This window comes from Orycteropus afer, unplaced genomic scaffold (genome assembly GCF_000298275.1).
Source record: "Orycteropus afer afer isolate SDZICR_OR568_19922 unplaced genomic scaffold, OryAfe1.0 scaffold00154, whole genome shotgun sequence".
Lineage (NCBI taxonomy): Eukaryota > Metazoa > Chordata > Mammalia > Tubulidentata > Orycteropodidae > Orycteropus > Orycteropus afer.
Window position 1 is genome coordinate 5,651,129 of NW_006921741.1, and position 14,476 is coordinate 5,665,604.

Consider the following 14,476-nt stretch of genomic DNA (forward strand, 5'->3'; position numbering starts at 1 on the left):
AAACCCACCAGCCACTCCTTGGAAGGAAGATGGGACAAACTACTTTCGTAGTGATACTGCCTCGGAAACCCAAGGAAGGGTCGCTATGAGTCAGGTACGACTTGAAGGCACATAACAACAACAACAACAACAACATATATAAGACATTTTATTTGTGTAATGAGTGATTTCTTCAAAATTTGCTCTTAAAAGACAAAAAAAAAAAAAGGTCAGAAGGTATATTTATTTAAAGATAGTTTACCTCTGCAACTTTGAGAAACTCTGAGATTCTTGTCATCCTAGTCAAGAATTTCTTATATATGTCAAGACCTTCTTTGCACTGGTTCTTTTTCATATCAAAGTATTTTTCTGCCAAAAGTAGGTTTAAAAATACTTTTACTCACAACAAAAAGAGGTTTAAAAATACTTTTACTCACACAAAATAAGAATATTTTTACTCACATCATACACAAAAACTCAAAAAGAAAAAAGATCAATAGTTCCAAAGAGATTGTATAGGTCTCTCAAAGAACATACTCACCCTAGAGGGAAAATATCAGTATTAAATTAGTTTAGACATTTAGCAAATTTAGAATAATTATAGATATTATCATGTTAAACATAGAAAACATTATGACTTTACTCATATTAGTTTAATATTTTCCCACTGTTTTCTAAATAACTATTTGCATGTAAACACCCATCCCATATTACTCCATTTGAAATAGGACTAACATTTATTGCTAAATCTTCTTATTCTAGTAATATCTCAACAAATTTTCCATGTGCAAATGTCTTGGAAAGCTCATATAAATTTAATATATAAATAGCAGTTAAGAGCTTAATTTATGCTAATCATAAGGTAGAAGACTAAGCTCTGTAGACACGAAAACCCTTCATTTTTTACTCGGAGAAAAATAAGCCCAATTTGCCTATTCCCATGGATTAAAGCATCCCTGAATGAGTTTGCATTAACCTAGCCAATAAAAAAAAAAAAGATTCATATAAATACAAAAGGGGTGTGTGTGTGTATGTGAACAAGCATAAAGGAGTAAACATTTCTGATATTTGGCACTTGATACTTTGGCACTCTAAACAGTTACTTATCCACTCCATCCAAATCCCACTGAAACTAATGATCATTTTCTAGGCAAAACTGACTATGTTCTATATATATATATCAAATATACAGTAAAGCACCACAAATTCCTATCAGACCTTATAAGTAAAAGATATCCTTAAAAATAAATGTCTGATGAATTTACATAAATATTTTTTTAATTAAATATACAAAAATAACAATTTTACAGTAAAATTTCTTAGAGTAAATTATGAGAAAATAAGATTTTAAAATTTTAAAGGAAATTAAAAATTTAAAGGAGTTTTAGATTTCTAAAAATTATAGAAAAACACAGACATATCTAAGAAATAGAAAATCTATGTAGCTGAGCATTCTATTAGTAAAAACACATATTTAATCACTTAGCATGTCAGGTATGAAATTCTTTCTTCTGAAATAAAGTGTTACAATGCATAAATGTATCTCTATGGTTTGTTTTTAGGCAGTTCTAAGTAACAACTCAGTTAGTATTATTTATCCATATAATACAAAATAAGAAATGTTACACAGCAATATTTACCTAACAGGTTAATAATTCCTTCATTGTATGCTGCAAACAGTCTAATGGCATCTTTGAACAGGAGCATGAAGGCAGCATTTATTACCCCATTTGTAAGTTCGTTACTATTAACCTAGGAATAAAAAGGAAAATAGGATTAGCTAATCATATGCCTTAAATGTCACTGACAGAAAGATTTCCTTCAAATTAAAATACAGCAAATTCATCAGGCATATTTTAAAAAAAAAAAAAGACATTTATTTCTTGCCATCAGAGTTACAGCCCAATAATGAAAAAATATTTGTAAACGGATTCAAACTTATGTAAAAGCCATGAGGAAGCAAAAATTCTACAACATTCTTCAATTTAGCTCAGACATAAGTCATGGGGGTGAAAGGTGATTTTATGTACTGTTTAACTCTTGAAATTCCTAAGCTATATTTATTATCTCAAAAGTTTTTTTTATTGTAAGACCATTTCAACATTAAAGACTATAGTTCTACTTGCAAAATAAAGCTCATATCTAAGTAGAAGTTCCCTTTGACTAATGAAAGATTTACTGAGTATTTTTTAAATCAATAAGTATTTATTAAACAGGTACTATCTACTTCCGTAGTGATACTACGTCGGAAACCCAAGGAGGGGTCGCTATGAGTCGTGTCCGACTTGATGGCATATCAACAACAGAATCACTAAGGTACTGAGCTAAGCTAGATAGAAACAAAGCATTTTTAAAAATATACTTTTTGCAGTATTACAAACTAACTCCCCTTTAAAATGGTGATGATAATAGGTTACTGGGAGAAATACATGATATAATAACTGCAAAGAGCCTAGTATAGTAAGTAGCATGTAAGTGATCAATATTTGTTATCATCAACAATATTAATACTGAATTATATTTTTAAAAAAATACCATTCATTTGTCTATCAAGAATACTAGAAATATCTTTAGCTTTATCTCAAGGAACGAATAAAAATAAGAACAAATTAAGTTCTTTTAGGTAACAAAATTATGAAAATTAATTTATGTTGTTTAGATGTGGAAAAACATAAGCATAAAATTGAATTGTAAACAACAAAGTAACCGATAGTTGCAGAATATCTAACAAGGCTGATTTCCATTCTATAGAGAGAATCCTAATCAATAAAGTAAATGATAGACAAATCAATAAATAAAGAATATATACGGCTAAAAACATGTGAAAAGAAATTCAACTTCACTACTGAGACATACAAAAATACAATAACCAAATGAAAATACTAAAATATCCTTTCTTGAGCATCAGATTAGCACATATCAAAATAATAGATTTACTCAGCACCAACAAGGATGAAGAAAAACAGGCATTCTCACACTCTGTTGGAAAGTGACTGGCTCAATTTATTGGACCATAAATTGGTAATTTTTATTAAAATTTTAAATGTTTATATCCTTTGAAAGGGTGCCTAGGTAGCACAAACAGTTTGCATTTGACTCCAACTCTAAAGGTTGGCAGTTCAAACCAACCCAGCAATACCAAAGAATAGGCCTGGCAATCTGCTTCTGTAAAAATTATGGCCAAGGAAACACTGTGGAGCAGTCCTACTCCATTAGTTCTAGTCTGTAACATGCGGAGTCTCCATAAATTGGAATCGGGGATTAAAACCAGTTCTTCCCAGTTCAGTCATGGCCAATGAACCAAAATCGGAACACATCTGGATTTATAAAATGTGGGTGAACCAGGACAATAACTAGAATGGGAAAAATCAGAGATCAACGTTCTGCTAGAAACTTACTTTCCCTCTTAGAAAACTAGGGCAACATGCATGTTGCTTGACCAACAGAATTGGAAACAACAGTGCCCCACTCAAGGATGGTGGCTGACTAAGCCACTTTGAATTTGTGTCACTCTCCACAGACCTGGCAATAACCTATTCTCCCGCATCGTTTGTTGTTGTTATGTGCCATCAACTCAGACCCAACTCATAGCAACCCCTCCTTGGGATTCCGAGGCAGTATCACTACAGAAGTAAATTGCCCAACTTGCCTCCTGAGGAGTGGCTGGTGGGTTTGAACCGTCAGCCTTCTGGTTAGCAGTCAAGTGCCTTAGGCACTACGCTACCAAAGCTCCTGCATCAGGCTCCTGAAAAAGCTCACTGTGCCTCTTCCAAGTCTCCCATTCCAGGGCTTGAACACATTATGTTTCCCATTTCACTTCACCCAAAGTTTTAAATTTCAGGTCTGTTCTGATTTTGCTTTGTCAGCCACTCCAACCTATCCAAATCAGTTCAAAGTTGTGACTTGGATCGACTCACAAACAACCACCACAAAACACAACATATTCTTTGAACCACTAAATTCTTTTTTGTAGACCTTAACTCTATAAAAACTGTTTTACAAATGTGTACAGACTGCAGTACAATAAAATAATTGGATAAACTCTAAATATCCATCAATAGGACAAATAGATAAGCTGTTACATACAATGAAGTACAATTCACACACTGAAAAGAATATATAATCCTAAAATGTCCACAAAATATTAAGTGAAAAAAATTTAGGTTGGACTCTCTGAATCTTTAAGACAAACCAAAGTAACATTATTTCATTACATCAATCCCTTATGTCTTCTAGAATAGGGGTTGGTGAACTTTTTTCTGGTTAAGGGCCATACAGTAAATATGTTAGGCTTTGCAGGCCATCTGGTCTCTGTTGTAACTACTCAACTCCACTATAATAACACAAGAGCAGTCTTAGGCAACACGTAAACTAGTAAGCATGGCTGTGCTCCAATAAAACTATTTAGAGACAACTGAAAGTTGAATTTATATAATTTTTATGTCACAAAATACTCCTTTTAGACTTTTTCCAACCATTTAAAACCATAAAAACCATTTTCAGCTCATAGGCCATTCAAAAACAGGCAGTAGGCTACAATTTGATAACACTTATTAAGCACTTACAGGATTCATTTATTGAATGCTTACTGAACTTCCTGTATGCCACACACGTCTAGGTACTAAGTATATGTTAGAGAATAAAGCAGACCTTACCTTGTTCTTATGAAGCCTAAATACTAACAATAAATACCACAAATTAAAAGAAAAATAAAGTTCAACGTGAAATTGACACAGTTTCATTTACCAGCTCCTAAAATCAACTGTCTTAAAGTAGGTGTCAAAAAACAACAACAACAGACTTAAAAACAATAGTATCTAACATTCTAACATTACAAACAAATGATAAAGCTGGCAACTTGGTTTGAGCAAAATCCATTAAAATAAAAATCCCAAAAAAGAACAGATGAGTTGATGATTTTTTTTTATAGCTGGAGGGTGGGCATGGGGGAATAACTACACCATTCTCCCTACTTTTGTGTATGTTTAAAATTTTGCATAATGAAACTTTTTAAAAAGAAAAAATAAATAAAAATCTCAAGGAACAAAAGCCTTTAAGCAACAGCTACATAACAAGTTATTACAAGGGCTATCTGAATTTCCCTTTATTTCTGAATTATCATCTAAATTTTTAAAATCTTAAGTTATAAAAGCATTTGCACAATCAACTTACATTAAAATCAAGAAGGGCATCCATTTGATTTTGAATAATCGGTACAGTTTTGAGGAGTTTTTCTGTGTTCATTGTCCTCATAACTCCATCAGCCCTGTTTTTAAAAAAATAAACAATTAAGTTTGTTAATAAATCTATGTTTAGAACTTCCATCTGGTTCTCTGTTTTAAACAGAGAACAAAGTTGCTATGAAACACCACATATTTTTAAGTCATTACTGAACTGAAACCATAAGTACAAATCATACAAGAAAAAATAAACAAGAAGCACTATATATTCAATGTCAAAGTGCTCATTTAAAACTAAAAAGAATCTAACAATGAGATGGAAAACATAAGACATATGACTAAAAGCTTATATTGTACTGCTAAATGTACTATGTACTTTTCACATGAGGTAATCATCTGACCCTCACAACCACTTACGTATGTGAAAAACACTGGTCTAACTTTTTTTTTTTTTTTAAATCATTTTCTCAAATCACTAACCAGGGTATGTTACAATGACGAACTCAAATCTTATATCACTTCTTTATTATACTTAAGGCATATTATTTATGACTTAAAAATGGCATGTAGCATGTAATATTATTTAATTAAGAAATAAAGAACAATTTTATAAAATTATTCTATCTAGTCATTAAAACAAACAAGGAGATACTTAAGAGGAATTGTTCTAACAGATTATTTTGTTAAATATTTCCAAATAAAATTTCTTCAAATAGATATTTCTAAAAATAGGCAAATACTGGCACTGGCAGTACCAAATACACAAGGATTTTATGAAACTAGTACCAAAAACCAGAGCACTGGTTACAGTACAGTGGTTAAGCACTGGGCTGCTAACCAAAAGATCTGCAGTTTGAACCCACCAGTGGCTCTGTGGGAGAAAGATGGGGCAGTCTGATCCTCTAAAGATTCAAAAATACAAAAACCACTGCCATACTCACTTCTATTTTAACTCGCAAAGACCCCTATCAGGTTTCCAAGACTATAAATCTTTACAAAAGTAGATTGCCGTATCTTCCTCCCGTGGAGCAGCTGGTGGGTTCGAACACCTACTTTTTGCTTAGCAGCCCAGTCAGTGCCGTAACCACAGTGCTACCAGAGGTCCTTCCTGCAAAGATTACAGCCTTGAAAACCCTACAGGGTAAGTTCTACTCTTACCTATATAGATTCACTATGAGTCATCACCTCGACGGCAACAGGTCTAGTTTGGTTTTTAATACCAAAAACTAAGTAAGAAATACTGGGGTTAAGATGTTGTTGTTGTTGTTGTTGTTATTTGCCATCGAGTCGGCCCCGACTCCTAGCGACCCCTCCTTGGGTTTCCGAGGCAGTCACTACGGAAGTAGGATTGCCCAACCTTCCTTCCGAGGAGTGGCTGGTGGGTTTGAACCGCCAGCCTCCTGGTTAGCAGTCAAGTGCCTTAGGCACTATGCTACCAGAGCTCCTAAGGTTAAGGTACACAACTTAATATTAAGTGTTTAATATATTATCAGGCCCCATATTAAGGGTTTGATATATATTTTTTCACTCCTCACAAAAATTCTATACATATTCTTGTCCCATTTTATAGATGATGAAATTTTAGGTTCAATGAGGTTGTATGACTTGTCTGAGGTTAGAGAGATAAACAGTGGCAGGGTCATCATGTAAATCCCTGTGTATTAGACTCCACAATGGTACTTTTCATAATCTTTTGACAGATTAACAAGGCACTTCCAAAAGGTATGTAAACCAAAAGCAAAAACCATACTCACTGCCATTGAGTCGATTCCAACTCATAGTGACCCACACTGGGTTTCCAAGGCAGTAAATCTTGACAGAAGTAGATTGCCTAGTCTTCTTTCTGCAGAGTGGCTGGTGGGTTTGAACCTCCAACCTTCTGTATAGGCTTTCCCTAATATACAATTTATCGATACTTAGAAACAACTGCTCTACTATGAGCTGCTCAATCAACCACATCCCAGATGTCAGAAAAACTAACTATGAAAATCAACAATAATGCACTGTAGGACCCAAGAGAGTTTAACGAACAAACACTGGACTGCTGTAGGTAAACAGCTAATGATCACCTTAAGTCTAACAACTCTCTCCAATAAGATTTGTTAACCCATATAACCATTTCTTCTAAAGTACATGAAGCAAGAAAATGAAAAATGAGTGCCTTCAGGCAGGAGCTTTGCTGGTGGAGTAGGATGCCACTCTGGGCAGCTATCAGCAAGGCTAAAAGAACTCTATAACACTTGCCTGAGCAGGACAGAGGCCGAGGCCAGAGAGAAGCATGCCTGTGACACAGCTAAGAAGCTGTCCTGAATGAAGAACTGTATACTGAGTTGCTTCTGATTCTGACTTCCCTAACAAATCCCATAATCATGAGTATTGCCTATGAGTTCTGTGTGGCCACTTTTTGAACAAAGAGAAGTAGAGAGTGCAGTGGGAGGCATGGCTGATGTCAGAACTGATAACAGGATTGGAGGGTGGTGGCATGTTTGACATCTGCCTCACAGCAATCAGCCTTCGGCCACTGATGTTCTTGAACCTCTTTCCCCCTTGTAAAGTTAGAGGAAATCAGACAATGCCACCCCCATACCCTTCTTACAAACAAATGACAATTTATTTCCTCAATATACAAAAAGTTCAATTGTTGAGTACTTATCATGCACTATTACACACAAAATCTCATTTAATTATCACAATGATCTGTTAGATAATACTAACATTACCATTACTTTACAAATGAAATAACTCAGAGCCCAAATCAAGGCTTACCAATTGTACTACAGTATAACAGTATGGTACAAATGGATGTAGTTGTATCAAGATAGTGATCTCCCAACACATCTGCCTTTAACAGTCTTCTCCATTTACCCCAGTGTGCATATAAACAATATCAGTTTGTGAGCTATGCTATGATATGAAAAAGAATAAGCTGATAGATATGTGCCAAATGTTAAAAAGTAGTTAATATGGTTAAAGTGTATGGGAATTCTCAGTATTATTTTTGCAACTTTTCTATAAGTGAAATTATTTCAAATAAAAGTTTCCTAAAAGGTCAGAAAGCTGGCTTAATCTTATCCAAGCCCCTCATTTAGTTATAATGAAGCTAGGATTCAAACTCAGACCAATTTGACTAAAAAGCCTATAAACTCACTGACTGAAACCCTAATGATTACCCTGAAATAACTTTTAAACCTTAAACTGAAAATATTCCCTGAAGTCTTAAACCAAAGAGTAGTTTAGTCTAACTAGTAAGGAATGCCTTGAGTACTGTGCTTTCAAGATCTATCTAAATGGGATCAAACTGAAAATATCAACTTTAAAGATTAGATAGGAGGAAGTTCCCCTAAGATGGCTGAACAGTCAGACAAACTACACAGATTCTTTTCAACAAAGAAAAGGGGAACCAATTAACACAAATAAAGAAGATAATCCTGAAGCCTTGAGCTTTGAAAGAAAGGATACAGAAGTGGACTAAACTCCAACTAGTAGTAGAACCTGCATGAAAACATCGAGGCTATCAGCGATCCTGACAGCATGGACAGCTTGGATACTGCCAAAAGGAGTTAAGATCTAAGAATTAACATAAAACCAGCTCTCTTAGCCAGGGGACTGTATGAAGGACTGCTCTGATGGCTGGTGAATAAAAGGGGAAGCAGCAAAGAGGGAGACAGGCTGAGGCATGGACTTTTGGTTCTCTGGAGGGTGCAACCACTTTGAATGTTTACAAGCCTTTGGACCATTCTGGATATTTAAAGCAACAACAATCTCTCAGATTCCAGGGACCTAAAAATAGGCTCCACTTGCCGGGTACCACAAGGACATTATGGACACAAACAACTGGAAAGGTGCAATATTCCCTTTGTTACTCTTATACCCCATACCCTCTTGGTGAACGGAGGTGTGGACATCCCTCACTCCCACCCAGCTTCTGGGACAGCAGGAATTCCATCCCAGTCTGTGCTCTGCTGAAGCCTGGGTGCCCTACCTTGCCCTGCCCAGAATTTTCCCTTTTTTTTTTTTTTTAACTTTCTTTTTTTTCGCAGTTTTAAACTTATTATTTTCCCCATGCTTTCTATTACTATTCTTTGTTCTTCCCTTCCCAGGTTCTAGGTTTCAGCTTGTTCTCTCTTTCCTGTTCCTGGTTCCCATTTTTATCTTTCTCGTGGTTCTCTAGATACCTTGTTTTTCTTTTAGCATTTTTCCCATTTATTATTCTTCATTATTCTCCTCTTTTCTCTTATTGCCCCCTTCCCTGCTATATATATTTATTCTTTTCTTTTTTTTTCTTATTTCAGTGATTGTTCCCATGTGTTTGTGTGGTGTTTTTTGTCCACTTACTTTTACTTTTTTGATGGTTTATCAATTGTTGTTTTTGTCCAACTTTATGGGAGACAGCAACCCTGCCCATATGACACAACCACAACTGCACCTCCTACAGCTCTCCTTACAGAATGAGAGCCACCACTTCCTTCTCCATCAACTGGCCAAGAAGAGCCTGACTCACCCTTAAATGCTCTTCACAGTTAACAGATATCTAAATATAACAACTGTCACAATCTCTTGGAGACAACAGACCATCACAATCAACACAAAGAAGCAAGATAAAGCAAGAGAAACAAGGAACCAGGATACATACCCAGAACACATCCCTGAGGAGGAAGCAGCACTGGCACTCCCTGATAAGGAACTCAAAAGAACTATACACAGGTATGTATGTTCAAAGGATTGAGAGAGAGATCAAAGAAAACAATGACGAAATTAAGAAAAACACAGACAAAACCCTAGGACAATTTTGGAAGAAAATACAAGAACAAAATGACACAATAAATGAAAAATTAGAAATAATACAAAATCTACAAATAGAAATACAAAAGACTAATACTAAGTTTTCACCAATAGATAACACATTGAAAGGGCAACGGAGTAGAACTGAATCAATGGAAGACAGAATTAATAAGATTGAAGACAAATACCTGAATACTTCTTTGGAAAGGGATCAATCAGAAAAAAGATCAAAACAAAGTGAAAAAACCCTAAGGTTCATGTGGGATACCATCAAAAGGAATAACCTACGTGTAATCAAAATTCCAGAACAGGAAGAAAAACATAAAACCACTGAGAAAATTGTCCAAGATTTGCTGTAAGAGAATTTCCCTGATATGATGAAAGATAAGAATACAGCCATTCAGAAAATCCAATGAAGCCCAAACAGGACAGACCCCAAAAGAAAACCACCAAGACATACCATCATCAAACTCATCAAAACCAAAGACAAAGTAAGAATCCGGAAAGCAGCATGGGAAAAACTAAAAGTTACTTACAATGAACAACCAGTAAGAATAAGCTCTGATTACTCAGCAGAAACCATGCAAGCGAGAAGGCAATGGGATGGTATATGTAAAACCCTGAAAGAGAAAAATTTCCAACTAAGAATTACACACCCAGCAAAACTGTCCCTCATATATGATGGTGAAATTAGGATATTTCCAGATAAGCAGAAATTAAGGGAATTTGTTAAAACCAGACCAACCTTACAAGAGATACTAAAGGGAATCTATTGAAGAGAAAACCAATAGCAAATAACAACCAACCACACAAGATGACATAACTTAGGAACCAACACAGCTATGGAAGTATCCAAAGTAAAATAAGCTTACCAGATTGTAAACAGGAAACCAGAGACATCAATTGGAAAATGAGGAAAATGAGGACAACTACAAACCAAAAAGAGGGAAAAAACTATGTAGTTACAGAAATTCTAAATGGTGAGGACATCAAGAGAGTTGCAAGATAGTACAGACTGTTCTAAACTTGGGGAGAAAATTATAAATCAAAGGGTAACCTCAAAGAAAAATGATAAACCTTCATATCACAATGAAAAAGAGGACAACCACAAATATTCAGCAAAGACGAAAACAACAGCAATGAAGGAAATGATAACATAATTCATAAAAAAGAATGAGCTCAGCACAGAACATGATATGGAACAAAGAAACCAGAAACACCATGAAAAAACAGGTAACAAAATGACAGCAACCAATTCATACTTGTTGATAATTACACTGAATGTCAATGGGTTAAATGCACCACTAAAGAGACGGTGAGTTGCAGACTGGATAAGAAAACAAAACCCATCAATATGCTGTCTACAAAAAACACACTTTAGAAACAAAGACAAAAATAGGCTGAAAATCAAAGGTTGGAAAAATTTGTATCAAGCAAATGGCAACCAAAAAAGAACAAGAGTGGCAATATTAATTTCTGATAAAATTGGCTTTAAGACAAAAACCACCATAAGAGACAAGGAAGGACAATGAGTAAAGGATCAATTGAACAAGAAGATATAAACCATAATAAATATCTATGGACCCAATGAAAAATCCCCAAAATACATAAATCAGACTTTAACAGAACTGAAAAGACAAATGGATGACTCCACAGTCATAGTAGGACACTTTAATAACACCACTTTCAATGAAAGATGGAACTGGAAAGAAAATCAACAAAGATGCAGAAGAACTCAACAATACAATCCACCAACTTGACCTTACACACATCTACAGAGCACTTCATGCAACAACAGCACAATATATATTCTTTTCCAGTGTACATGGAACATTCTTCATGAAAGACCATATGTTACGCCATAAAGTAAGCCTTAATAAATTTACAAACATTGAAATACTGCAAAGCATCTTCTTGGATCACATTGTTTCAAATTAGAAATCAACAATAGGAAGATGAATGGAAAAAGAGCAAACACATGGAAACTGAACAACATCCTCCTTAAGAATGACTGGATAATAGAAGAAAGAAAAAATGAAATTACAAAATGCCTTGAATCAAATGAGAATGAAAACACAACATAAAAAACTTTGGGACACAGAAAAAGCAGTGATCAGAGGCCAATTTATAGCAATAAATGCACACATCAAAAAAAGAAGAGCCAAAATCAACATTTTAAACCAACATCTCCAATAATTAAAAAAAGAACACCAAGAAAAGTCTTCCGTCGCCAGAAGAAAGGAAATAATAAAGACTCAAACACGAGTCAATGAAACAGAAAATAGACAATAGAAAAAATAACAAGACAAGAAGTTGGTTTTTTGAAAAGATTAATAAAATTGACAAACCACTGGTAAATTTAACAACGGAAAAGAGGGAGAGAATACAAATAACACAAATAAGAATCAAAATGGGTGACATCACAACAGAACCAAGTGAAATAAAAAGGATAATATCAGGAGACTATGAAGAACTGTGCCTAAGACACTTGACTGCTAACCAGAAGGCTAGCAGTTCAAACCCACCAGCCACTCCTTGGAAGGAAGATGGGGCAATCTACTTCCATAGTGATACTGCCTCGGAAACCCAAGGAGGGGTCGCTATGAGTCGGGCAAAACTCGACAGCACAATAACAACAACAACACATAAAGAACTGTACGCCAGCAAATTCAAAAATCTGGAAGAAATGGACAGATTACTAAAAACACACCACTTACCTAAACACACCACTTACAGACTGAGGTGGAAAAGTTCAACAGGTCCATAATAAAAGAAGAAATGGAACAGGTCATAAAAAAATTACCAACCGACACCAAAAAATTCCTGGAACAGACAATTTCACTGGAAAATTCTACCAAATATTCAGAGAAGAACTGATACCACTCCTGCTCAAACTATTCTAAAACATGGAAAAGGATGGAATCCTCCCAAATTCATTTTATGAACCAAGCATAACCTTGATCCCAAAACCCACTAAGACATCAGTAAAAAGGAAAACTACACACCAATATCCCTTATGAATATAGATGTAAAAATCTTCAACAAAATCCTAGCCAAAAGACTCCAACAACATATCAAGAAAATCATTCATTATGACCAAGTGGGGTTCATCTCAGGTATGCAAGCACAGTTCAACATTAGAAAAATAATCAATGTCATCCATCACATAAATAAAACAAAGGAAAAGAACCATATGATCATATCAATCAATGCAGAAAAGGCATCTGATAAAATCCAACACCCATTCCTGATCAAAACTCTCAGTAAAATAGGAATAGAAGGGACATTCCTCAACATACTAAAGGGCATATATACAAAACAAACAGCCAACAGTATTCTCAATGGAGAGAGACTGAAACCATTCCCCTTGTAAACAGGAACCAGACAAGGTTGCCCTCTATCACCACTTCTATTCAACATTGTATTGCCAAGTCCTAGCCAGGGTAATAAGGGAAGAAAGGGAAATCAAAGCCTTCCAAATTGCTAAGGAAGATATAAAACTATCCCTATTTGCTGATGATATGATCCTACACATAGAAAATCCAAGAGACTCAGTCAAAAATCTGTTGGAAGTAATTGAGAGATTTAGCATAGTGGCAGGATATAAGATCAACATCCAAAAATCAGTTGGATTCCTCTACACCAGCAAAGAGATTACTGAAAAAGAAATAAGGCAATCATTACCATTTACAATAGTTACATAAAAATAAAATACTTGGGAATAAATCTTACCAGGGACACAAAAGACCTATACAAAGAAAACTATAAAACACTACTTCAAGAAACCATAAGAGAGCTACATAAATGGAAGAATATACCATGCTCATGGATAGGAAAATTTAACTTTGTGAAAATGTCAATTTTAGTCAAAGCAATCTATACATTCAATGCACTCCCAATCCAGATCCCATCAACATTTTTTAAGGAAATGGAAAATCCAATCACTAATTTGATATGGAAAGGAAAGAGACCTTGGATAAGCAAAGCACTATTGAAGAAGAACAACAAAGTAGGAATCTCACATTCCCAGATCTTAAAACCTGCTGTACAGCCACAGTAGTAAAAACTGCCTGGTATTGATACAATGACAGACACATAGACCAATGGAATGAAACTGAGAACCCAGAAATAGATCCATCAACCTATGGTCAGGTGATCTTTGACAAAGGGCAGAAATCCATTGAATGGAGAAGAGATTGTCTGTTTAACAAACAGTGCTGGCAAAACTGGATACCCATTTGTAGAAACATGAAATAAGCACTGTACCTCACACACCATACACAAAAACTAACTCCAGATGCATCAAAGATTTAAATGTGACCTAAAACTATAAAGTTTCTCAAGGAAAAACTAGGGTCAAATTTAGGGGCCCTAATATATGGGAGTTCTGGTAGCATAGTGGCTAAGACACTTGCCTGCTAACCAGACGGCTGGCGGTTCAAGCCCACCAGCCACTCCTCGGAAGGAAGGTTGGGCAATCCTACTTCCGTAGTGATACTGCCTCGGAAACCCAAGGAGGGGTCGCTATGAGTCAG

At 35.2% G+C, this 14,476-nt stretch overlaps 1 protein-coding gene across 1 annotated transcript in view; it reads right to left on the reverse strand.

Annotated features, from left to right (window-relative positions):
- PICALM (phosphatidylinositol binding clathrin assembly protein) overlaps positions 1–14,476 on the reverse strand; it is a 123,952-nt gene that overhangs the window by 49,366 nt on the left and 60,110 nt on the right. Inside the window, exons 5-7 of the mRNA XM_042781708.1 lie at positions 5,152–5,245; positions 1,620–1,731; positions 242–348 (exon numbers count right to left, since the gene is read on the reverse strand). Coding sequence (XP_042637642.1) covers positions 242–348; positions 1,620–1,731; positions 5,152–5,245 — 313 coding nt within the window. The remainder of the gene's footprint in view (positions 1–241; positions 349–1,619; positions 1,732–5,151; positions 5,246–14,476) is intronic.